At 34.0% G+C, this 25460-nt stretch overlaps 3 protein-coding genes across 5 annotated transcripts; 1 reads left to right on the forward strand and 2 right to left on the reverse strand.

The window, feature by feature from the left end:
* The first annotated feature begins 9097 nt into the window (after positions 1-9097).
* LOC112020295 (BAG family molecular chaperone regulator 5, mitochondrial) lies at positions 9098-9388 on the forward strand. Its single transcript, XM_024052857.2, has one exon. It carries the CDS (start codon positions 9098-9100, stop codon positions 9386-9388), a length of 291 nt encoding a protein of 96 aa, XP_023908625.2.
* A 2266-nt stretch (positions 9389-11654) lies between these two features.
* Positions 11655-16764, reverse strand: LOC112020168 (auxin-responsive protein IAA31). Of its 3 annotated transcripts, none has more exons than XM_024052730.2 (6): positions 16544-16764; positions 16364-16452; positions 12805-13019; positions 12272-12477; positions 12022-12108; positions 11655-11919 (listed from the first exon to the last, which is right to left on the reverse strand). In XM_024052730.2, coding segments are annotated over exons 2-6 (534 nt in total). In that variant the 5' UTR covers positions 16388-16452; positions 16544-16764; the 3' UTR covers positions 11655-11917. The 3 variants fall into 3 exon arrangements, with proteins under 3 accessions (XP_023908498.2, XP_023908488.2, XP_065628009.1); XM_024052720.2 differs by having other exon boundaries at positions 12018-12108; XM_065771937.1 differs by lacking the exon at positions 16544-16764 and having other exon boundaries at positions 12018-12108; positions 12805-13419.
* Positions 16765-20445: 3681 nt separating this feature from the next.
* LOC112020181 (auxin-responsive protein IAA4) lies at positions 20446-22314 on the reverse strand. Its single transcript, XM_024052740.2, has 4 exons — positions 21783-22314; positions 21249-21454; positions 20995-21091; positions 20446-20886 (listed from the first exon to the last, which is right to left on the reverse strand). The coding sequence occupies exons 1-4, from the start codon at positions 21995-21997 to the stop codon at positions 20832-20834; spliced, it is 573 nt and encodes a 190-aa protein (XP_023908508.1). The 5' UTR covers positions 21998-22314; the 3' UTR covers positions 20446-20831.
* Between the last annotated feature and the right edge of the window lie 3146 nt (positions 22315-25460).

The following is a 25460-nucleotide window of genomic DNA, read 5'->3' on the forward strand; positions in this document are numbered from 1 at the left end:
AATTTACCCAAAATATATGGTCCGAGGAGCCAAATATGACCAAAGTTTTGTATAACACATGAACATTTGCTTAAGGAATATTAATTTACCTAAGGTATGTGGTCCGAGGAATCGGACATGACCAAAGTTCTGTTTGATACTTAAATAAATAATGAGGAATATCAATTTACCCAAGGTATGTGGTTCGAGAAACCAAGTAGGACCAAGATTCTATTTGATACTCAAACAAGTAATAAGGAATATCAATTTACCCAAAGTATGTGGTTTGAGGAACCAGGCACGACTAAGATTCTATTTGATACTTAAACAAATAATGAGGAATATCAATTTACCCAAGGTATGTGGTCCAAAGAACCATAGATGATCAAGGTTCTGTTTGATACTTAAATAGATAATAAAAAATATCAATTTACCCAAGGGATGTGGTCTGAGGAATCAGGCATGACTAATGTTCTGTTTGATACTTAAACAAATAATGAGGAATATCAATTTACCTAAGGTATGTGGTCTGAGGAATCAAGCATAACCAAGGTTCTGTTTGGTACTTAAACAAATAATGAGGAATATCAATTTACCCAAGGTATGTGGTCCGAGGAACCAGGTATGACCAAGGTTCTATTTGATACTTAAACAGATAATAAGGAATATCAATTTACCCAAGGTATGTGGTCCGAGGAACCAGGCATGACCAAGATTCTGTTTGATACTTAAACAAATAATGAGGAATATCAATTTACCCAAGGTATGTGGTCTAAAGAACCAGGCATGACCAATGTTCTGTTTGATACTTAAACAGATAATAAGGAATATCAATTTACCCAAGGTTTGTGGTCTGAAGAACCGGGCATGTCCAATGTTCTGTTTGATACTTAAACAAATAATGAACATAACATATAATATCACAAATAAAAACATGGCAGAGCTTTCTTTCATTAATAATAGTACATTTATAAGTTATTTACATTCCAAGGGTGTGGTATAACATTTTTATCTAAATCTTCTAGAAAATAAGCACCTATACTAGCTATCGAAGTGATACGATATGGCCCTTCCCAACGGGGCCCTAGTTTTTCCTATACTGAATTTTTTGCAGTGTTCACAACCTTTCTTAATACTAAGTCTCTGGGTGCTAATAGTCTTAACCTCACACCTGAGTCATACCCTTGTTTGAGTTTTTGTTGATAATATGCTAACTGAACCATGACATTCATTCTTCGCTCTTCAATCAGATCTAGGCTCTTTTCGAATAAGTTGTCATTACTGTTTGGAGTGAACAAGCTCGTTTTCAGCATTAGGAATTTAGTCTCTAAAGGAATCACAGCCTCGGACCCATAAGTCATTGAAAATGGTGTTTTTTTTATTGACCGATGAGGGGTAGTTTGATACGTCTAAAGAATATGTAGTAGTTCTTCCACCCATTTACCCATTGCATCATCCAACCTCTTCTTAAGCCCATTCATTATGACCTTATTGACAGTCTCGGCTTGTCCATTCTCCTGTGGATAAGCTAGAGTTGAATACCTATTCTTAATACCGAATTCGCAGCAATATCTCCTAAAAGCTTTACTATCAAATTGAAGCCCATTGTGCCGAGATGAGAGTGTGAGGAATCCCAAATCGAGTGATAATATTTTTCCACATAAACCTCTTTGCATCCACATTCCTGATATTAGCTAGCAGCTCAGGTTTAACCCATTTGGTGAAGTAATCAGTGCCGACCAAAAGCCATCTCCTATTCCCTGCTGCCTTAGGGAATGGACCCACAATATCTAAGCTTCATTGAGTAAAGGGTCAAGGGCTAGATAAAGGATTAAGGACACCCCCTGGCTGATGAATGTTTGGAGAAATCTCTAACATTGGTCACACTTTTTTTACGTAATCCTATATCTCTTTTTGCATACTCGGCCACCAATATCCTTGAGTGAGGGCCCTAAGAGATAATGATTTGCCACTCGTATGACTTCTAAAAACCCCCTCATGAAACTCTTCCAAGAGTGGCTCTATGACTTCAAGATGGACGCATAGCAAATATGACCCAGAAGAAGAGCGTTTGTATAACCTTTGATCCTCGGACAATTAAAAACGAGGAGCTTTTCTTCGCACTTTATCAACCTCCCCCTTCTCCTCGAGTAAGATGTCATCCTTAAGGAACAGAACTATGGAATCCATCTAACTAGACCCTACCCTAATTTGATGAACCTAGGCCTTCTCTCTCTTCATCTCAATAGGCTTATATAGATCTTCAACTAGGATAACCTGAGGTAAACTTTGCGCCAAGAAGGTTGCCAAGTGGCAAGAGTCAGCATGCGTATTTCTACTTCTAGAGATTTGCTGTAAGGTGAAAAAATCAAAATCTGATTGTAAGTGCCTAACTTGACTCAAATACTCTTGCATTCTCAAATCTCTAACTTCCAACTCTCCCTTCACTTGGCCTACAATCAATCTTGAATCTAAAAATACCTCTATTGCTCTTCCATAACCATCCCTACCAACAAAGCTTCATACTCAGCCTCATTATTCAGGGCCGAGAAACCCAACCTCAAGGATTTCTCAATAGTAATCTTTTCTGGAGATACCACCACTAATCCTACTCCAAATCCTCTTTGATTAGTTGTACCATCAACGCATAATTTCCAAGATAGAGGTCCTTGTAAGGAGATTGTCTCAATTGATTCTCCTTCTATGCTTTGCTTTTTGCCTTCTTCTTTTAGTGGAGACTCAGTAAATTCAGCCACCAAATCTGCAAGGACCTGACCCTTAATAGAGATGCGAGGCATGTACTTGATATCAAAAGCCCCCAAAATTGTCCCCCACTTGACAATCCTTCTTGTGTAATCAGCTTTGCGAAATAGTGATTGAAGAGGATGCTAGGTTAAAACCGCAACCATATAAGCTTAGAAGTAATGAGGAAGCTTCCGTGTAGCATGCACCACTGCCAAGATGGCATTCTCCAATGGTAAATAACGAAGTTCTACTTCATGCAACGACTTGCTCACATAGTAAATTGGCCTTTGCACTCCATTATCAGCTCTTATCAGTACTAGGCTCACCGCATGAGAGGCTATAACAATGTAAGCAAACAGAACCTCCTCCTCTTCGGGCCTGGACATAATGGGTGGTTGAGAAAGATACTCTTTCAACTGTTGGAAGGCTACAACACATTCCTCAGTCCATTTAAACCTCTTCCACTTATATAACAATCGGAGGAAAGGTTTAAACCTCTCTGCTGACTGAGAGATGAATCGGTTTAGAGCAGCAGTCATTCTCGTCAATTTTTGGACTTCCTTGGGATTCTGAGGAGGCTACAGATTATTAATTGCCTTGATCTGATCAGGGTTAACTTCAATTCCGCAATGAGTGACCATATAACCAAGAAATTTGCCCAAACTAACACCAAAAGAGCACTTGGAAGCATTGAGGCGTAAATTGTGCTTTCTCAATATTTCAAAAATATCTCCAAGGTCATTCATATGCTCGGACTCTACCTTACTCTTCACCACCATATCATCTATGTAGACTTCAATGTTTTTGCCGAGTTGAGACTCGAACATCCTAGTCATCATCCTCTGATATGCAGATCTCACATTTTTCAGTTTGAAGGACATCACTTTATAATGATAATTTCCAAATGGGGGTAAAAAAAGATGTCATCTCCTGATCATCCAAAACTAATGGTATTTGATGATACCCTTGAAAGGTGTCCAAAAAGCTCATTTGAGAATGACCCACAGTTGCATCCACCAATTGGTCTATCCAAGACATTAGGAAGGGGTCTTTTAGGCAAGTTTTGTTTAAATCAGTGAAGTCTATGCATACTCGCCACTTCCACTCTTTTTCTTTACCGCCACTGTATTAGCCAACAATTCAAGGTAAAACACCACTTTTATTGCCCTTGCTCACTTAAGCTTGATCATGTCGTCCCTAACAGCATCAGAGTGTTCTTTAGAAGAGTGCCGAAGTGGTTGCTTCTTAGGAGCAATAGATGGACTAACATTTAAGTGGTGGCAAATAAAATTTGGATCCACCCCGAGGGCTTCATAAGTATTCCACGCAAACACATCAACATTTTCTTAAGGAAGACAATCAATTCTTCCTTATCTCGAGGAGGTAATTGCACTCCTATTTGGAAAAATTTCTCCTCCTCGTCATCAATAATGATTTTTTCCAATTCTTCACACTTTGCCCCTTCTACCACCATGTTCGCGGACAAGACTATTCCCCTTAATTGCTATAAATCCCTTTTAGTAAAGGCCGAGGATTCACCTCTAGTTTGATGCCTAATCACAGCTATTAAACATTTTCTGGTCATAGATTGACTACCAATCTACTCTTCAACTTGATCCCCCTGATGGATACTTTACCTTCAAGTGCAGGGTTGAAGACACAGCCCCCATGGCATGAAGCCAAGGTCTTGCCACAATAGCAGTATAGGGGGAGTAGACATCAACCATGATGAAGTTCACTTCCACGACTTCTGATCCTACCTGGACAGGTAATCTGATTTGGCCCTTCAGAAAGACAATCTTTCCATTAAACCCTATTAAAGGAAATTCATAGCAGGCCAAGTCCTTGGGCCTCAGTTTCAACCCCTTAAATAGGTCAGGGTACATGATCTCTACACCGCTGCCTTGATCTACTAAAACCTTCTTCACATCATACCCTTCAATCTTGAGGGTAACCACCTAGGCATCATCATGCGGTTGCAGGGTTCCCACCTTATCCTTATTGGAAAAGCTTAAGGTTGGTTGGACTTCCATTCTACTCCTCTTAGGGTCAGGAATCAAGATCTCTGGAAATGGCTGATCTATAGACATCACCCTGGATGGATGGGAACTAGTTCTACCTAGGGCAATAAGAATAACACTGATTATCCCCAAAGGTGGTCTTGAAGAAGTATCTTTCTGAGCTTCCAACCCTGTCTGATTACCCTGTCCACTAGGCTAAGACAAGAATTGTTTTAATTTCCTAATCTAAACTAGCTGATCAAGTCCTACATTCCTCCGTAGTGTGTCATTGGTCTTGGTGATACTGACAATGAAGACTTTGATTACGTATTGGGCTATCTGAAGTATGACTCATTCTCTATCTTATCCAATATTTGATGCACAAGCTCTTGGAACACCGTATTAATCACCTGAGCAATAGTAGATCCAGGATGCCTAGCAAAATCCCTCCTAAATCGGTTATTGTTGTGCCTTTCCAACTTGAAATCCCTTTTATCCTAAGGGACTACTTTAGCTTCCCCATTTCCTTGTTGTTGGTCCTCCTTAACTTGTTAATACTCATTAATACGATCCATGAGCTGATGCACACTTCTAACAGGCTTCCTTGTTAAAGTCTTTCTCAACTCATGCTCGGCGGGTAGGTCGACCTTGAAAGTCCTTATAGCCACATCATCAAAATTCTCGTCTATATCATTAAACATCTCCTAATATCTGTCAGGATACGTCTTTAGGGTTTTCCCTTCTCGCATACTCATAGACAACAAAGAGTAAAAGGGCTGAGGAACCCTACTGCAAGTAACAAAACGAGCCCCAAATGCTTTAGTGAGCTCCTTAAAAGAGTTAATAGAACCTTCCTTCAAAACATCGAACCATCTCATCGCCACAGGCCTCAAACTGCATGGGAACACCTTGCACATCCAGGTTTCATTCTTTGAGTGAACAACCATTCTCTGGTTGAAGTGACTAACATGCTCCATAGGATCAGTCCTACCATTATACATGGTGAATGTTAGCTGACTAAATCGCCGAGGAAGTTTTCCTCCTTCAATCCTATGTGTAAAAGGTGACTTAAAAATTTGGTTCAGAGCCCTGCTTATAGCATCGTTACCCAGACCTTTGCAAGATGGACTCTTACTTCTCCGCTTGTAATAGCGATCCTCATCGCATGAAAGAGACTCATTGGGACGAGTCCTTGACCTAGGCCTATAGCTGTCATCCTTATCATCATCAGAATAAGGTTTTGAACTTGAAGGAGTCCCTTTCCATTGCTTACTGCGTAACTTCCTTTATAGATGGTCAATCTCCAACTGCATGTTCCTAGTATTCTTTCCATGAGAGATGTGACTCCCACTTCGAGACTGGCTCCTACTAGTATGTGTGGTATGTACACTAACATCTTGGTCCCTCTTTCATTCAAGATTGAGAAACTAATCTTAATGTTGGGAACTAACAGACTCTTCTCGGTTTGGACTTGAACCTACCATGGCTAAATGTTGACCTCACCAAAGTTCAAGTATTCCCACAGACGACGCCAATTGTAAGGACACAGTTTAGTTCCTAAGCCCAAAAAGTAAAAGGATTAAGGTCCAAATAGCCCAACACAATGAATTTGTAGATAGTGGGCTAGAATCTAGATTTCAATGAATTAGACAACAATCATAATAGGTTAAAGATGACAAGGAAACAAAGATAAAAAAAATTTGTGCACAGAAAATCTTCCTCGGCAACGTCTAAGGAGAGTAGTTCTTGTATAAATTTCTCTTGGACTTGGTTATAATTATAGTTCTTATTGCTACAATATTTTCTCTACAGATTCTCCAATCCCCTCTCTTGTAATGGGGTCTTTCTTCTTTATATTGCACTCTTTTACTTCATCGCAGCTATTCACGTGTAGATCAAATTGATGACTTTAATCCTTATTCTATCAGCACCTTCTTGAAGTTTTTGGGGGTAGCTGTAAGGCTAAATATTACTGTTCAAGTATCACATCCACATTAATGCAGTCAGGTTAGCTGCAAAGCATTTAATGCGGTGGTAGCAGTTTTCCCTTAGATATTTCTCAACTTCCCTTTGTCCTGTTTCCTCCTAATTTTTATCCTTAACAGTAGAATTGTTCGGAGTGTTGCTCCTGATGGCAGGTTAAACCTTTTGACCTCTACTTTACTTAGCCAAGGAGGTATTTCTCTTCGGACACCTTCCCAAACCTTCACAACCAGATGTCCTCCAAAACCTTGATTTGTACGTCTTCGCTAATGTATGACTGTCCTCAGACTGCTAATGTCCTCGGACAAAGCCCACAACCCAATATGTATTCCTAGACCTTTCATCCCTACACATAGTATTACTCTTCTTATTATATGATTCATCATATTTCTAAGGAATTTTAATAATTTATGGTGATAGTATTAATGTAATTTTTATTTAATAATTCAATAGTTACTATAGGAAGACCGAATTTAAATCCTTAATGTCTCTATTTAAATAAAAGATGTCAATTAACCTACAATGCACGACACTTGGCTAATACTATTGTTTTATGTGCTATTGCTAGAACTCTGGGCTAGTATTGTATTATTTGCTAATTAATTTTACTCCACCTTCATACAAAAACAGAATTAATGTATCCTTTTCCATCCACTTGATAAGTCATATCCTTGATTAATTAATTATAAATATTTATTCCTCTTATCTTGTCATGAATTAGTACCAAGTGGCAGTGGACTACCATTTTATCAACTTTAAGAATGCCATGGCCCTATCTGCACGATTGTCTCTCCAGAGATGTTCCTTCTATCTAATTTAATGAAATATTTTGAAGCTTCCAAAAAAGAAAAAGACAAAAAGAAGAAGAAGGAGAATGTTGGCCCTGTGGCTGTCATTGGTTCACCTAATTTCATTAGTTTTGTATTTGTTAATGTAGAAAACAAAATTAAGTAGCCGGCAAAGATATAGACAAATTCAGATATCTCCATTCCCATTATAATAAAAACTACTTAGAATTCCTAAACAGAATATCCAGATACTGAAAAACACTACGCTGACACTTGATATCAATCTAGTGCTTACATCGCAGTACATCATCAAGTCATTTACATTAGTTTTTGCATTACAAAAACCTTTTTTTTTTTTTTTTTCGAACAGTCACTTTCTTATTCTATTTTGCAACTAGATAATACCATCCACTTTTTATTAGGTGGCAATAGGTGGCCTTATTTTATACGTATAGCTTCATAATTGTCCTTAGTTTTATCGATTTCTTTTAGTTTTCTCCATTGCCAACGTAATTGAGTTCATTATATTCTATATGTATAAAAACTATCGGGTACCTTTTAATTAGTGTGAAAGGATGACCATAGTCCATAGCTATCGTACCAATAAAGTGAATGCTTTGCAATCAAAATTAAAGTAAGGGATAATTACAATTTGCCCACCTGTGGTTTGACCCGATTTCTATGTGCCTAGCCGTGGTTCAAATTTTGACATTTTGCCCACCTGTGCTTCTGACCGTTAGCCCTCCGTAACCCACCTCTCCACTCTCCGTTACTCTAACACGTTTTCTTTCAAAATCAAAACACAAAACAGATCAAAAAGTTAGGGTTTTGGATTGCTTAAGAACATTTTTATGAAGCTGAATTCAAGTCCCGAATTGTCCAACAAGGCTGTAATCTCCGCCTCACCCTCCAGTTTTAATTACCACCATTATTATACCACCGTAACAAACATATAACGAAAATAATCATTTAGATTCTTATGCTTTAAGCTCTGTTTTGATTGATCAGAAGGCAAACGAAAACTTCAACAACAAAAAGAAAGAGAAATCCAAGCTTCTCACTGAGTTGAGCACTTGAGCTGAGATTTTCGCTTCGTTAGTTCCATTTGTTTCAACAGAAAATAACTCCAGCTAAGTTCTCTAGTAACTAAGAAAAATCTTTAATTCGAAGAAAATTAATTTCTATCAAATATTTCATAGTACAAAATGCAGAAATTCAAAAACTTGTCCCTCAATTTTTTCTGCAGCCAAACAGAACTTCACCTCATGTCACTGCATATTTCAGTTTAAGAATATCAGTTACAAAGTTTCAAACTCTATGCCCCTGCCACCAGCCACCACAACCCACTGCCATAGCCACCACCGCCCTCAACCTCAAACCCCAACCACCAAAACCACAAACAAGTCACAAACCCAAAATCAAACCACAATCAAATCACAAACCCAAAATCAAATCACAAACAAGTCACAAACTCTAACCCACAAATGCTAAACCACTGCTAAACCACCAAGAAAAAATTTCACAAACCCAGACCCACGATGAACGAAAAAATTTCACAAACTCAGACCCACGAAGCAAAAATTTTACATACTCAGACCCACGATGAGGATGAACGAGGCGCTGATGGGTCTGCTACTGAAGCTGGACTCTGTGCCCGGAGTTAATCCGATGGTGAGGGAGGCGAGGAGGAAGGTGAGCCGTCGGATCGTGGTGTTGCAAGAAATATTCGACGCCGTTTCGAAGGCAAAGACGGTCTACGACGACGATTGTTACGAATATGGGTTCGTGAGGAGCTGGGACGACGTCGTTGCGAAGATGGAGGAAGAAGTTTGTAGAGAAAGAGGAGGTGATGAGATGGAGAGGTTTCGTGCTGAGCATTGGGGGTTTCGGTGATGAGATGGAGAGGTTTTGCCCAGTTTGTTCTTTGTTGTGTGAGTCTAAAAAAGAAACGTCCTTTTTTTTTTTTTAATTTCTTTTTCCTTTGGCAAATAAACGCTTTAAAACAATATTTAAAATGAAAATTTCCCCATTTCAATTTGACTAAAATTATTTTAGTACTCTAACGAGTTCTTTAAGTTTTATTTTTTCTTATGTTTGTGTATGTTCTTCATGTTTGTCCATGTTCTTCGTGTGAGGAGTGTTTTGATCCGTTTATGGTTATATTTTTTACATTTTCTGTGTTAGAGTAACGGAGAGTGGAGAGGTGGGTTACGAAGGGCTAACGGTCAGAAGCACAGGTGAGCAAAGTGTCAAAATTTGAACCACGGGTAGGCACATAGAAATCGGGTCAAACCACAGGTGGGCAAATTGTAATTATCCCTTTAATTATTGACCGATTCCCGTTATCATATATGCCTCTTCCAAGAGAAAGCCCCATTCCTTTGCTCTGAAGGCTACAAAAGCAATTCCATCTGTTAAGACTCCGATAAATAATGATAAAAGTCAACCTCCTTATCCTTAGAGCCATTCCCAATATGTATATTGTCACAAAGCAGATATTTACCCCCAAATTTTATGCCTTATGTCTTTTAGAAACATGGAGACTTTCAGAATATGGATCATTTGCTTAAGTTGTGATGAAACCTCTTCCAATGTCACTCACAGCTTTAGGTGATACTCTAGTTTCATTGATCTTTTGTCATTTAACCCCTAAATTTTCAATAGATTGCTGACAAACAATGAGATTCTCTAGTTGATTATGTGGCACATTCTGAATGGACTGTTCCTTCTTTCCTTTCTGGGATTTATTCAAAACAGGTGGCTTTTTACAAGTAGGAATGTTGTTTTAGCAAGGAGTTTTGTGACTTAGTAAAATCATCTCCCCAAACCTTTTTCCCACTATTCCTCGTAATGACCCAATCTCCAAAATTGATGGAGCTTGCTGCTTTGATTGTAAATTGAGAATGCTGGTCCGTCTAGATCTTGTCCTCCAAGGAGTCCCACTCCCATTACCAAATTTTAGTTTATTTAGTCAAAGTTAATATTGTCTCATTTTAGTTTTTTCTTTTTAAAAAAATATTTTTTTCCCCTCATATACTCTTGGATTGGACTAACCAGTGTGAACAAAATGACAGATGCAAAAATTTTGGTTTGTTTACACTTTACACACGTGGTCAACTCTAATTAATCTCTTCAGGATCTATTGCCACCTGAACATTTTGACTCTTTTAGACCAAAGCTTTTGTTGTTGTTAGATGATAAGCGTTCAAGGAGTACAATAAGCTTCCTTCTCTTATCTGATAGTAATTAAATTTAGAGAAATGTTATGTTCACAATATTTATACAACAAATTCTAAATGTCAGGCTGTTACAGATTGTTATTGATGGGGAAAAAAATAATTTCAATGGTATATTCAAATTAAAATCAATAACAATTAACTACCTATGATTTGTTGTGAAAATATTTTGCACGTAGCACTTCTCTTAAATTTATGGTGGGACTTAGTATTCATGTGGAGTACAGTAAATGTATGCTCTCTTCTCTTACCTAATAGTAATCTATATCTATCTATATATATATCTAAAAGTTGAAGCATAACATTTATTATTACTATAGTCCTGTTAAGTCACATCAACGTTCACATCATCCACCAATTTTCAACATTCTCTCTCTCATTTTTAGCTCTCTTTATTCTTATTAATTTTCCAACTTAGTGTTATACTTTCCCAAAATTTCCCCTCCCTTTTGCATTTTCATCTCTCCACTACTATCTATGTAATATCACTTTTCCTATATCCCTTTATCTTATTTTATTTTTGGCTTTTTTTATTCCCCTCCTCTTACTATAAATTTACAATTCTATATTTCATTCTATACATAGTTTTCCCACACACAAAAGATTATTTCTCTCTCTCAAATTTTTTTTTTCATTTTTTGGTGGATTTTTTTATTTTTATTTTTCTTGCATCTCTACTTTAGGTTGATTAAAAAAAAAAAAAAAATTAAAGAGTAAAATTAAAGTTAGAAGAGCATGACAGCACGCCCACGTCTAGGTACGTAATTCACACGAGCGTGGAGCGTGTCTAAAAGTCATTTTCTTGATTAGCATCACAATCACCAATCAAGGGGATTAACACCATCGTTTTTGTGACACAAGGGTCAAGACTCAAGAACATTACATTCCACCTAACAGAGAAACAGAAATGTTATATTCGAGCAAAACGTAAATATTAATATCATATTCTACTTTTTGTGGATGAGATAATAATGTTGATATATATAGTTTTTGTAAGAAAAGGCTGTACATATCTGTAATCTTGGGCATATACTCCATGGTGCATTTGAGTATGTCAATATGAGCCGGAACTAGACAAAATTGCATACACAGAGAAATGGACTGTATATAGTGAAGAACAACTATTCTAGCTGCTAGCATCTGTCCGCTCTGGTGATCTTTAGTCTTTTCACATTGTTTAAGAACATCCTATACCGAAGCCAAAAACAGAAAATGAATTTTACAATATGAGAAAAGTTAAATGCATAACATGAAAGGAAGAAAAGAAAAAGAAAGGTGATGCTTACTCACATGGCACATCTCCAACCATCATCCAATCCCCTTCTTTATCTTCATAGGTCAAGACATGATATTTATCAGAGTGAACTCGATCAGCACCTGGGCCCATTTCAAAGAGTTAATAAAATTTGAATGTAGCTTAGCTTTAGTTATACAATCATATCCGTATGGTGCCACTTTTTGATGATATAGAGTAACATTGAAAGCTTGAATTTCCTTTCAAAAAAAGAAAAAGAAGAAAGCTTGAATTTTGTGTGCTTACAAAGAATGGTGGTGAGGAACATATGGGCAATAGTTGTCATGAGACTATCATAGCCATCTTGTGCAAAAAGATTCAATTTTCTACCAATCGGAATGCCTTCCATGTATATCTTGATAAATAAGGAGGCCTGCTTTTGATCAAGTGCTTTATCTAAACGTGCACTCCTCAATATTGATCTGATTGGTGGCCAGCTTAGTGGTTGCACTCTGAATTGTCAAATATAAGTTCATTCAATACCAGCCATGTAACATATATGATCTTATAGCTAATCTATAGAACTCAAACAGGAAAGTCTTACTTTTTCTCGGGAAAATGCTAATCTCCAAGAAAAAAGAGTCCAAATATACCAAAATCAAAAACATTGAAAACTAATTGAAATAAAGGGAAAGCCATGCATGTGAATTAAAAAAAAGAAAAAGTCCAGAAATAAAGCTTGCGGGTAGAGAAAAAGTCCACACAAAAAAAAAAAAAAAGTTGGTTGAAGGTTGTTGAATATATGAATGCAAGCCATTAATAAGAACATATAAAAATACCTTGTTGTCGTTGTTGGAGTGGTAAAGAGGTCATTGTAATAAGAGGATGAGATGCTTAGACCAAGTCTAAGCTCTGTGCTCAAATCAAATCTTGCGCTGTTATTGCTTTGCATTGGAGCACAGAAAGAGGAAGAAGAGGTGGCAGCTGCTGCAGAAGGGTCGCTGCTGCTGTCTATGGAAGAAGCTGATGAATGTTGTTCTGATGTAATTCCCATCTACAATTGAGAATTGAGATTGATGATGATGAAATGAAACGGTGAAATAGAGAGTAGCTAGCTGTGTTGAAAGACTGCCACCTTAGTCCCTCTGTGTCTTTATATGCATAGATAGATAGCCATAAGAGAGAGAGAGAGAGAGAGAGAGAGAGAGGAGAGGAGGGGCAAGGAAGTCAGAGTTTTGACAAACTCTCGTCGGTTTGATTTGCCTTGAGGGTGGCCGACATGTCCAAGCTACATACGCCAGCGACGTGGCTTTCACTCTATTATCTAACCTTTTACTTCTTTTCTTTTGTGTGTGGGACACTATTGAAAACCAATTTGCCTATTCCATCACGATTGTGTTTATGACTCCACACGTTGATATACTTGGCGAAGTGGTTGGGCCGGGTCATATTATCTTTATGATCATGTCAATTGTCAAGTAAGAGAACAAAGAACAAAATTTTTAAAAATAAAAGTTAAATAATACTTAAATTTACAAAGTTCACTATAAATACCTTAATCATAAAAGAATGAAAAAAATATTAAATATTGTAGACCACGTCAAGTTATCAACTTCCTCAGCACATGTTCTTATTACGTGTAAAATAATAATAAAGCTAAATTATCTAAAAAGATAACTAAATAAAAAAAATGTAAAGCATAACATATTAAGTAAAGAATAATAAATAAATAATTAATATGAAATTCATCTCAATTTACTTAATTTTTTTTCCAAATGAACTCAATCCACTCAACCTTAGTAAAAGATCCAGCACTAAAAATTTTCATACTTGAGAATTGTACCTCAAGTTAGTGAGTAATTTTGTCAGCATATCATCTACAATACAAATTTTTAATATAACTTAAAATATACAATGAAAGCGATCAAGTCAATAAAGAATTAAAATTTTATAACTATATCACTATTCTATAAATGAATTAAATTACCTCCAAATCCTTATAACCATTTTTTAAAAATTACTTTAGAAAGGTTGATCCTGAAAGCTAAGCGAGTTGACCCATTTTTGCTCGAGGCCTAAAAATCTTAGGTCAGGTTGGCTATTTTTCTTTGAGTTTGGGTCAAATTAACGGGTATGAGTCCACTTTTGTCAAGTCTACTTGAAGGCCAAACCGAAAGAAGTTCAACTCTTGTCCTTTGTTTTAGTTGATATAGTATAATGTTGAATCTAGCCCATGATAGAAGAAGTTTAGAGAATTTCTTGTTGGTTTTGGAATCACACCCTGCCTAGAAGAATAATAAGGAGTTACATTAATTATATTAAAGTGGTAGTTCTATCTTGAAGAGAAAAGAAGTAAGGAAGTGTGCCAATCATTAAAAAAATAGTGGTGGTGTAATTTTGTTGTTGTGTGCATGCGTGTGACAATTAGAAGCGAAGTTTTGTCTTGTGTGAAACTTAAAGATTAAGTTTTTTCTAGTGAGTTAGTGCGAGGGCACCTTTGAAATTTTGGGTTTTTTTTTGGAGAATCAGATTAGTTTATGTTTTAATTTTTTTTCCTTTTCATTTTTTATTTTGTGAGAGTTAAATGTGTGGTTGTAATTCCTATTATTAATAATAAATTTTGGTTGGTGTTGAGAGTAAGCCAAACCACACTAACTTTTTTGAATATTGTGGTGCTTGTTATTTTATTATTTTATGTGCACTTAACAACATATATTAATATATATAGTCTCAAAGGACAATAATATGAATGATGAGGCTTAGATTAAAAAGAGGATGAGGTGACGAATGGTAAGAAAGAACATAAAATTGTATCCTTTTCCTTTACCTAATAAGCTACTCAATTGCAATAGGCACCACTATGTTTCACATGGAGTACTTTGACCAAATGAGAAGCCATAAATTTAGCCAAAATGCACTTACAGTGACGCCAATGTGCAAAATTCCTGCTAGAGGTGTGTGAAAGAGATGTTATCATGAGGCCCTTAATTAGCAATCTTAACCAAGGTATTATTAGTCCATTGCCATGAGTCATGACTTAGGCAGACAAAGACTTCTTACCAATTTGAAACACCACATATATAGCAGATTGGTTAATTTTAGTTTTCTGGACAATGTATGTTGTTTAGTTGTCTAAGCTATGTGTAAAAGCATGCGTGTTTTCCAAGCAATTATGCTTTGGAGTCTAAAATCTTGGAAATTTTCGTTCCAATTACTTGAAAATTGTGAAGTTGTATTAACTCTCTCCAATCCAAATGAGCCATCAAAAGATTCAAAACCAACTGCTCAGCTATACAATCATAGATAGGTAGGTTTTAGTTGAGTTTTTCTAGAAGTCTAAAAAGCAGAATCTCTCTTTTCTCAAGAAGCAATACTTATCAATTCTTCTAAAGTTGAGGTAGCTAGTGAATGTTTGTGAATTTAGTCTTTCATGTGAGCGTGTTTTATTGTCTCTGTTCAAAAGAAAAGAACATAATCCCATATCAGGGGGTGGTAATATGCGTGTGTTGTTACTTATGGCTCTATCAAGACCTCATAAAGTTAGGTTGATATCTTTTGGAGTGTCTCACCATTCCTAGGTCTCTTAATCTTTATGTAATTCTTTATTCTTCCTTCAAATATGAAATTCATTTATTCATAATTCTTGTTAGTTGTTAGACATATTATGATTCAAGTGACGACCCAAACTAATAACAGGCCTATGTACTAATAAAACAAACGAATAAATTTTGGGTTTGTTCAGTGCATAAAACTTACATTAAGTTTATTGTAAGACTTTTCATTGTGGACATAGGCGTCAGACTGAACCCTGTAAACTTAATCTTCGTGTTTGCTCTGTTTTTCATGTTTTCGCTCATCATTCAATCACCCAAAATCACACAACAACTTTAACATAAGTCTAGATGAATTTTATTTTTTCAACATGGTCAACATACAGTTATAAACTATGCTTTAATTGCTTCTCTAATATTGTTTGTTGAATCAGGGTCTATATATATAACATTCACAAAACATGTAATCATACTATTGAAGGAAATATAAAAACATACTCAAATTAAAATCTCTCCGAACAATAGCTACAAACTACATACATATGCATATGCACATAACAAATAGGACATATTTAACTCTACAAGAGTGAAATCCCAGTAAAATTGATCTCTTTTAGCAATTGCCCACATAATTGTATTAAATGTGCTTACTTTTTTTAAATTTTTTTTTTTTTTTTTATAAAGAGTTTTGACAAGTGAAGAAAATTAAGTGTTGGGTATAATTCAGGGATGCAAAAGCAGAAGTGATGGTTAACATTAAAAACACACACACACACACATATATAAATATAAGCAAAAAGAAAAAATACCAGTGGTAAAGAAAAGGAATGGAAATTGTGAAAAATACCAGAAGGGTTCCAAGCAAAAGCATCTTTAAATCTCTGGCCGTCAATTTCAATGTCCAATCGAATCGGTACCAAATTCGCCGAAGTTGGCCTGCATCATCAAAATTCCAAATAAATATAGTATATTTTATAAAAAAGAAAGAAACCCAAAAGAGAAGAAGAAGAAAGAAGAGATGACATACATCCTGAACTTGACGGGGGCTTTAGAGAAAGACAACGCCGGTGCTTTCATTTGAATTTTCCGACAAACTAACAAAAATCAGCAGTTATCAACTCAAACACTGTTTTAAGAGTTCAAGTGTTCACTTTACTGTTTACTCTTCTTTCCCCACTTCACTACTTACTGTTTATCTTCTTGTACACTTTGGGTTTCTTCTTCGATTCGATAAAATTACTGCCAATTAAATGTCAGTTTTACCCCCTCTCCGCCCTCCCTTTATTTTTGCTTCTTTCTTGGGCCCCTATCATACCCGATAGCTAACTACATGCCAATAAGTCGGCCCAAATCTCACGGCCCATATTAACGCAATACTCATTTGACTGCTGAATCAACCTGCAGCCTCCTCCTCATCAGCTTACAAGTTACAAGGCCCTTTTCTATTCTTATTAGGAAAATGCTAAAATCTTTTTTTTTTTTTTTTTTACAAGCTACTGATGTGGTGAGTAATTATTGAGAAGTAAAAAATCGATGTTAGGTTTTGGCTTAAATAAGAATAGTAAGAATTTACTACATCAATAGTTTGTAAAAATATTGTAAAAAAAATTTGTGTACATAGTATTACTCTTCTTATTATATGATTCATTATATTTCTAAGCAATTTTAAGCCTTTATGATGATAGTATTATTGTATTTTTTTTATTATAATAATTCAATAGTTACCATGGGAAGACCAAATTTAAATCTTTAATATCTCTATTGGAATAGAAGATGTCAATTAAGCTACAATGCACCAACACTTGGCTAGTATTTGTTTTATTTGCTATTCCTACAACTCTAGGCTAGTATTGTATTATTTGATAATTAATTTTACTCCACCTTCATACAAAAACAGAATTTAATGTATCCTTTTCCATCCACTTGATGAGTCATATCCTTGATTAATTAATAATAATCTATATATATATATATATATATATCTAAAAATTGAGACGTAGAATTTAATGTTATTGTACTCTGTTGAGCCACCTCATTAGCCACATCATATATATATATATATATATATTTTATTTCCTTTATGATTTTTCTATTGAGACGTAGAATTTAATGTTATTGTACTCTGTTGAGCCACCTCATTAGCCACATCATATATATATATATATATATATTTTATTTCCTTTATGATTTTTCTATTTTATTTTACATAAAATAATTAAATATAGTTAATGGACAAACCTGTTAATGCACTCAATTACCATTCATCATGTTACTATTCATTTGTTTTAAATGCAAATATTTGACTATTCAGCTGCCCAAATTGATTTCAACTTTTCATTTTTTTCTTTCTAATTTCAAGTAATTGTTAAAATTGAATAATTCATTATCATTTAGTGGATATATATGCACATGTTTACTATTCATTACAAATGTTACAACTCATTAGATGAAAATGTTTAACTATATTTAGCTATCTAAATTGATTTCAATTTTTTGTTTTCTTTTTTCTAATTTTAAGTGATTGAATCTTTAAACTTTTCATCTTCCTATTCTAAAGAAAAAAGAAAAAGAAAAAGAAACTCTTATTCTCTTCCTCCAACCTTTCCCCTCCCTCTTTGCCTCTTTATCTCCTTACTACCCTCTTTTTTATATTTTAATTCTTCTTCTCCCCATCTTATTTTGTATAAATTTGATATTATTTATTCAATTCAATCCATATTTTTTTCCACACAAAAACTGTAAATACTCTCTCTCTTTTGCTTGATTTTTGTTCTTACTTATAACTCTAATTTAGGTTGATGGATATTTTATTTAATTTTTTTGTGTTGTATTTTTTAAATTTCCTATCACAAATCACTCTTATAGCTTTGGTTGAATTTTGGTTTGGGTTAATATGTAGTTTTTTTTTTATAAAAAAAAAAAAAAAGAAATTTGAGTTTATATCAAAACAAAAATATATATGGTTACGAATTTGAATGTGCCTACCAATGGACTTCCACTGAAAAGAGATGTATTCATAATGTTTTTAGCTTCATATACTTCTTTGGTAATGTGAATTTGAGAAAGAGAAAATGGTAGGTAAGGGATGTATGGTCTTTTATAATCCCCTATGTCTTGAAGAAAGTGGAGGGCCTATTAGTCTTCCTTCTACTGGAATTTTGTATAAAAAGTATTTTGTTATAAGCTCCTTGACTTTTTGTTATTTTGTAATCGCTCTATAGTCTATACTATGACAAAAAGTGAATAAAGTTTTTTTATTTGTAAAATATCAAAAAAGTAAAAAAAATATTCAAGATAGTAATTTTGTATTATTGCATCCCATGTGTTTGGTAAAATTTAATTTAGAAATCTTATATGTTTTTCTCAAATCTATTTGTTATTTTTATTTTGGTCACTTTATTACAAATAATTAGCATCTCCACCATCAAATTTTTAGTTAATTTGAACTTTCTTGGTAAGCTTTTACTTTACTTAGTTGATCATCTTTACTAAAACTGCCAAAAAGAGAATAAGATAAAATATAATTTAAAGAGAATAAGATAAAATATAATTTACTTTATAGCATCATTATGCTATTAATGTTTTTATGTATAGATACTTAAGGAACTTTTTCATTTTGCATTTTATTTTATTTTATATTTCCACTTTATAATATATGATTTATTGATAATGATCTATTGCATAGTTATCTTTATTTACTTTTTCACTTAGTTTCAATTGTGAGGAAGAAAGAGACGTAGATCTATGTTTTTGAGAAAAAAAATATCTATAAGAGTTAAGTCTCATACATCTGTACAGTAATAAACAAACTATACATAGTTACAACTTGGTCTAATAGTTCTCGCACTATCAATTTTTTTTTTTAAAAATAAAATTATTGTATTGTGTTTTCATACATATCTCACTATATATATAATATCTAACTACAAAATATATTTTGTTACACTACATAAAATTTCTAATTTAAAACATAATGTCAAATAACACATATTGAATTTTTAATAATATACAATCTAATATATTAATTCAATTATTGTCCAATAAAAAATAATCATATCATATTTTTTCGCGTATCGCGCGGGTCTGTGATTAGTTTATTATAAATATTTATTCCTCTTATCTTGTCATGAATTAGTACCAAGTGGCAGTGGACCACCATTTTATCAACTTTAAGAATGCCATGGCCCTATGTGCACGATTGTCTTTCCATAGATGTTCCTTCTATCTTCTTCTCAAAAATAAGATGTTCCTTCTATCTAATTTAATGAAATATTTCGAAGCTTCCAAAAAAATAAAAAGAAGAATTGTGGCCCTGTGGCTGTCATTGGTTCTCCTAATTTCATTTGTTTTGTATTTATTAATGTAGAAAACAAAATTAAATAGCCGGCAAAGATATAGACAAATTCAGATATTTCCATTCCCATTATAATTAAAACTACTTAGAATTCCTAAACAGAATATCCAGATACTGAAAAACACTACGCTGGTACTTGATATCAATGTAGTGCTTGCATCGCAGTACGGCATCAAGTCATAAACATTAGTTTTTGCTTCACAAAAACTTTTTTCTTTTTCTTTTTCCTTTTGTCTCGAACAGTCACTTTCTTATTCTATTTTGCAACTAGACGATCCCATCCACATTTTCTTAGGTGGCATTATTATATATGTATAGCTTCATAATTGTCCATAGTTTTATCGATTTCTTTTAGTTTTCTCCACTGCCAACGTAATTGAGTTCATTATATTCTTTATGTATAAAAACTATCGGGTACCTTTTAATTAGTGTGAAAGGATGACCATAGTCCATAGCTATCGTACCAATAAGTGAATGCTTTGCAATCAAAATTAAAGTTAAGTCCCATCAAAATTAAAAAAAAATTAAAGTTAAGTTTTCATCCAAAAAATAAAAATAAAAATAAAAGAGTAAAATTAAAGTTAGAAGAGCATATGACAGCACGCCCACGTCTAGGTACATAATTTTATTGATTAGCATCACAATCACCAATCAAGGGGATTAACACCATCGTTTTTGTGACACAAGGGTCAAGACTCAAGAACATTACATTCCACCTAACAGAGAAAAAGAAATGTTATATTTGAGCAAGACGTAAATATTAATATCATATACTACTTTTTGTGGATGAGATAATAATGTTGATACATATAGTTTTTGTAAGAAAAGGCTGTACATATCTGTAATCTTGGGCATATACTCCATACTGTATTTGAGTGTGTCAATATGAGCAGGAACTAGACAAAATTGCATACACAAAGAGAAATGGACTGTATACAGTGAAGAACAACTATTCTAGCTGCTAGCATCTGTCCGCTCTGGTGATCTTTAGTCTTTTCACATTGTTTAAGAACATCCTAGACCAAAGCCAAAAACATAAAATGAATTTTACAATATGAGAAAAGTTAATGCATAAGACATGAAAGGAAGAAAAGAAAAGAAAAATAAAGAAAGGTGATGCTTACTCCCATGGCACATCTCCAACCAACATCCAATCCCCTTCTTTATCTTCATAGGTCAAGACATGATATTTATCAGAGTGAACTCGATCAGCACCCGGGCCTATTTCAAAGAGTTAATAAAATTTGAATGTAGCTTAGCTTTAGTTATACAATCATATCCGTACGGTGCCACTTTTTGATGTTATAGAGTAACATTGAAAGCTTGAATTTCCTTTCAAAAAAAGAAAAAGAAGAAAGCTTGAATTTTGTGTACTTACAAAGAATGGTGGTGGGGAACATATGGGCAATAGTTGTTATGAGACTATCATAGCCATCTTGTGCAAAAAGATTCAATTTTCTACCAATCGGAATGCCTTCCATGTATATCTTGATAAATAAGGAGGCCTGCTTGTGATCAAGTGCTTTATCTAAATGTGCACTCCTCAATATCGATCTGATTGGTGGCCAGTTTAGTGGTTGTACTCTGAATTGTCAAATATAAGTTCATTCAATATCAGCCATGTAACATATATGATCTTATAGCTAGATCAGAACCTGACTCTAGAACTCAAACAGGAAAGTCTTAATTTTTCTAGGGAAAATGCTAATCTCCAGGAAAAAAGTCCCCAAAACCAAAAACGTTGAAAACTAAATGAAATAAAGGGAAAGCCATGCATGTCAATTAAAAAAGAAATAGTCCAGAAATAAAGCTTGGGGGTAGAGAAAAAGTCCACACAAAAAAAAAAAAAAAGGTTGGTTGAAGGTTGTTGAATATATGAATGCAAGCCATTAATAAGAACATATAAAAATACCTTGTTGTCGTTGTTGGAGTGGGAAAGAGGTCATTGTAATAAGAGGATGAGATGCTTAGACCAAGTCTGAGGTCTGTGCTCAAATCAATTCTTGCGCAGTTATTGCCTTGAATTGGAGCACAGAAAGATGAAGAAGAGGTGGCAGCTGCTGCAGAAGGGTCGCTGCTGCTGTCTATGGAAGAAGCTGATGAATGTTGTTCTGATGTAATTCCCATCTACGATTGAGAATTGAGATTGATGATGAAGAAGAAATGAAACGGTGAAATAGAGAGTAGCTAGCTGAGTTGAAAGACCGCCACCTTAGTCCCTCTGTCTTTATATGCATAGATAGATATACTCATAGGAGAGAGAAGAAAGAGGAGAGGAGAGGAGGGACAAGGAAGTCAAGAGTTTCGACAAACTCTCGTCGGTTTGATTTGCCTTGAGGGTGGCCGACATGTCCACGCTGCATACGCTAGCGACGTGGCTTTCACTCTATTATCTAACCTTTTGCTTCTTTTCTTTTGTGTGTGGGACACTATTGAAAACCAGTTTATGACTCCACACGTTGATATACTTGGCGAAGTGGTCGGGCCGGGTCATATTATCTTTATGGTCATGTCAATTGTCAAGTAAGAGGACAAAGAACAAAATTGTTATAAATAAAAGTTTTTTTTAAAAAAAAACTTAAATTTTCTTAATTCAAAGTTCACTATAAATACCATCATCATAAAAGAATGAAAAAAAATATTAAATATTGTAGTAGACGGTATCAAGTTATCAACCTCTTCAGCATATGTTATTATTACGTGTAAAATAATAATAAAACTAAATTATCTAACAATATAACTAAATAAAAAAAGTAACGCCGTAAAAAATAATAAGTAAATATTTTATATGAAATTCATCTCAATTTACTTAATTTTTTTTTTCAAATGAACTCAATCTACTTAACCTTAGTAAAAGATCCAGCACTAAAAATATTTATACTTGAGAATTGTACCTCAAGTTAGTGAGTAATTTTGTCAGTATATCATCTGCAATACAAATTTTTAATATAACTTAAATATACAATGAAAGCGATCAAGTCAATAAAGAATTAAAATTTTATAACTATATTACTATTCTATAAATGAATTAAATTACCTTCAAATCCTTATAACTATTTTTAAAAAAATTACTTTAGAAATGTTGATCCAATCCAACCTGAAAGCTAAGCGAATTGACCCATTTTTGCTCGAGGCCTAAAAATCTTAGGTCGGATTTTTCTTTGAGTTTGGGTCAAACTAACGGGTATGAGTCCAATTTTGTCAAGTATACTTGAAGGCCGAACCAAAAGAAGTTCAACTCTTGTCCTTTGTTTTAGTTGATATAGTATAATGTTGAATCTAGCCCATAATGGAAGAAGTTTAGAGAATTTCTTATTGGTTTTGGAATCACACCCTACCTAGAAGAAGAATAAAGAGTTACATTAATTATATTAAAGTGGTAGTTCTATCTTGAAGAGAAAAGAAGTAAGGAAGTGTGCCATTCATTAAAAAAATAGTAGTGGTGTAATTTTGTTGTTGTGTGCATGCGTGTGACAATTAGAAGCGAAGTTTTGTCTTGTGTGAAACTTAAAGATTAAGTTTTGTCTAGTGAGTTAGTGCAAGGGCACCTTTAAAATTTTGGGTTTATTTATTTTTTATTTTTTTTTTTGAGAATCAAGTTAGTTTATGTTTTAGAATTTCTTTTTTTCAATTTTTTTTTTCTGAGAGTTAAATGTGTGGTTTTAATTCCTATTATTAATAATAAATTTTGGTTGGTGTTGAGAGTAAGCCAAACCACATTAACTTTTTTGTATATTGTGGTGCTTGTTATTTTATTATTTTCTATGCACTTAACAACATATATACATAGTCTCAAAGGACAATAATATGAGTTACGAGGCTTAGATTAAAAAGAGGATATTCTCAAAAAAAAAAAAAAAAAAAAAGGTTAAAAAGAGGATGAAGTGACAAATGGTAAGAAAGAACATAAAATTGCATCCTTTTCCTTTACCTAATAAGCTACTCAATTGCAATAGGCACCACTATGTTTCACATGGAGTACTTTGACCAAATGGGAAGCCATAAATTTAGCCAAAATGCACTTATAGTGATGCCAATGTGTAAAATTCCTGCTAGAGGTGTGTGAAAGAGACGTTATCATGAGGCCTTTAATTAGCAATCTTAACCAAGGCATTATTAGTCCATTGCCATGAGTCATGACTGAGGACAGACAAAGACTTTTTACCAATTTGAAACACCACATATATATATAGCAGATTGGTTAATTTTAGTTTTCTGGACAACGTATGTTGTTTAGTCTTATATGGTATACGTAAAACCATGCGTGTTTTCCAAGCAATTATGATTTGGAGTCTAAAATCTTGGAAATTTTCGTTCCAATTACTTGAAAATTGTGAAGTTGTATTAACTCTCTCCAATCCAAATAAACCATCAAAAGATTCAAAACCAACTGCTCAGCTATACAATCATAGATAGGTAGGTTTTAGTTGAGTTTTTTTAGAAGTCAAAAAGCAAAATCTCTCTTTTCTCAAGAAGCAATACTTATCAATTCTTCTAAAGTTAAGGTAGCCAGTGAATGTTTGTGAGTGTAGTCTTTCGTGTGAGCGTGTTTTACTGTCTCTGTTCAAAAGAAAAGAACATAATCCCATATCAGGGGGGAGTAATATGCGTGTGTTGTTACTTATGGCTCTATCAAGACCTCATAAAGTTAGGTTGATATCTTTTGGAGTGTCTCACCATTCATAGGTCTCTTAATCTTTATGTAATTCTTTATTCTTCCTTCAAATATGAAATTCATTTATTCATAATTACTGTTAGCAGAGATGGACTTCGAATTTTAAGATAGCGGGGCAGAGTATAAAGAAAAAAAAAAAAAAAAAACTCTAAATAAATATTTATATAGTATTAAAAAATTATAAATACTCAAAATTGTTGTTTTTAAATATATTAAGATGCAATCATTTACCAATAAAAAAAAAAAACCAAAAAACAAAATAATGTTTTTTTTAATACTAGGCTGGCTAGGATTTTTTTTTTTGTGTGTTGAAGGTAGAGCATTTATAGTGGTAGTGTTATGAATTTTAGCTTTTAGCACCTCAAAAAACTACTTTATCTATTTTACCAACTCATTTTACAATACACTCAATATCAAATGTTCTATTTTTTTTTATCACTTCATTTAAAATAATATAAACAACTCATTAAAATAATTAAGGAAACGAAATAATTTGAGTTTTTTAATTGTAGGAAGAGATATAATCTTAATAAAATATTGTATTGTATTTTGTTTTTAACAACTTGCTACAGTAAACTGATATTTATACCAGTTTACTGTAGTTGCAAAAAATTTAGTTTTAGCTTCTTCAATAACATATGATTTTTTAGTTCTTTGGTGGTAAACTAGTTTTTTTTTTTTTTGGACTAAAATACAATCACCATTGTGAATGTTTTTATTGTTTTTGTTAAGTTTTTAGGTTGGATAGTTGCTATTTGGGTGAGGCTCGTTAGACTTATTGAGGAGAAAGCAAAAATAAAATATATATAATAATTAAAAAATAATAATATTTTGGACTTAGGGGGGGTCCGTGCCCCCTTAGACCCCACCTGGGTTCGTCCCTGCTTGTTAGAGATATTATGACTCAAGTGACGA

This window comes from Quercus suber, unplaced genomic scaffold (genome assembly GCF_002906115.3).
Source record: "Quercus suber isolate HL8 unplaced genomic scaffold, Cork oak 2.0 scaffold_51, whole genome shotgun sequence".
In the NCBI taxonomy this organism is placed as follows: Eukaryota; Viridiplantae; Streptophyta; class Magnoliopsida; order Fagales; family Fagaceae; genus Quercus; species Quercus suber.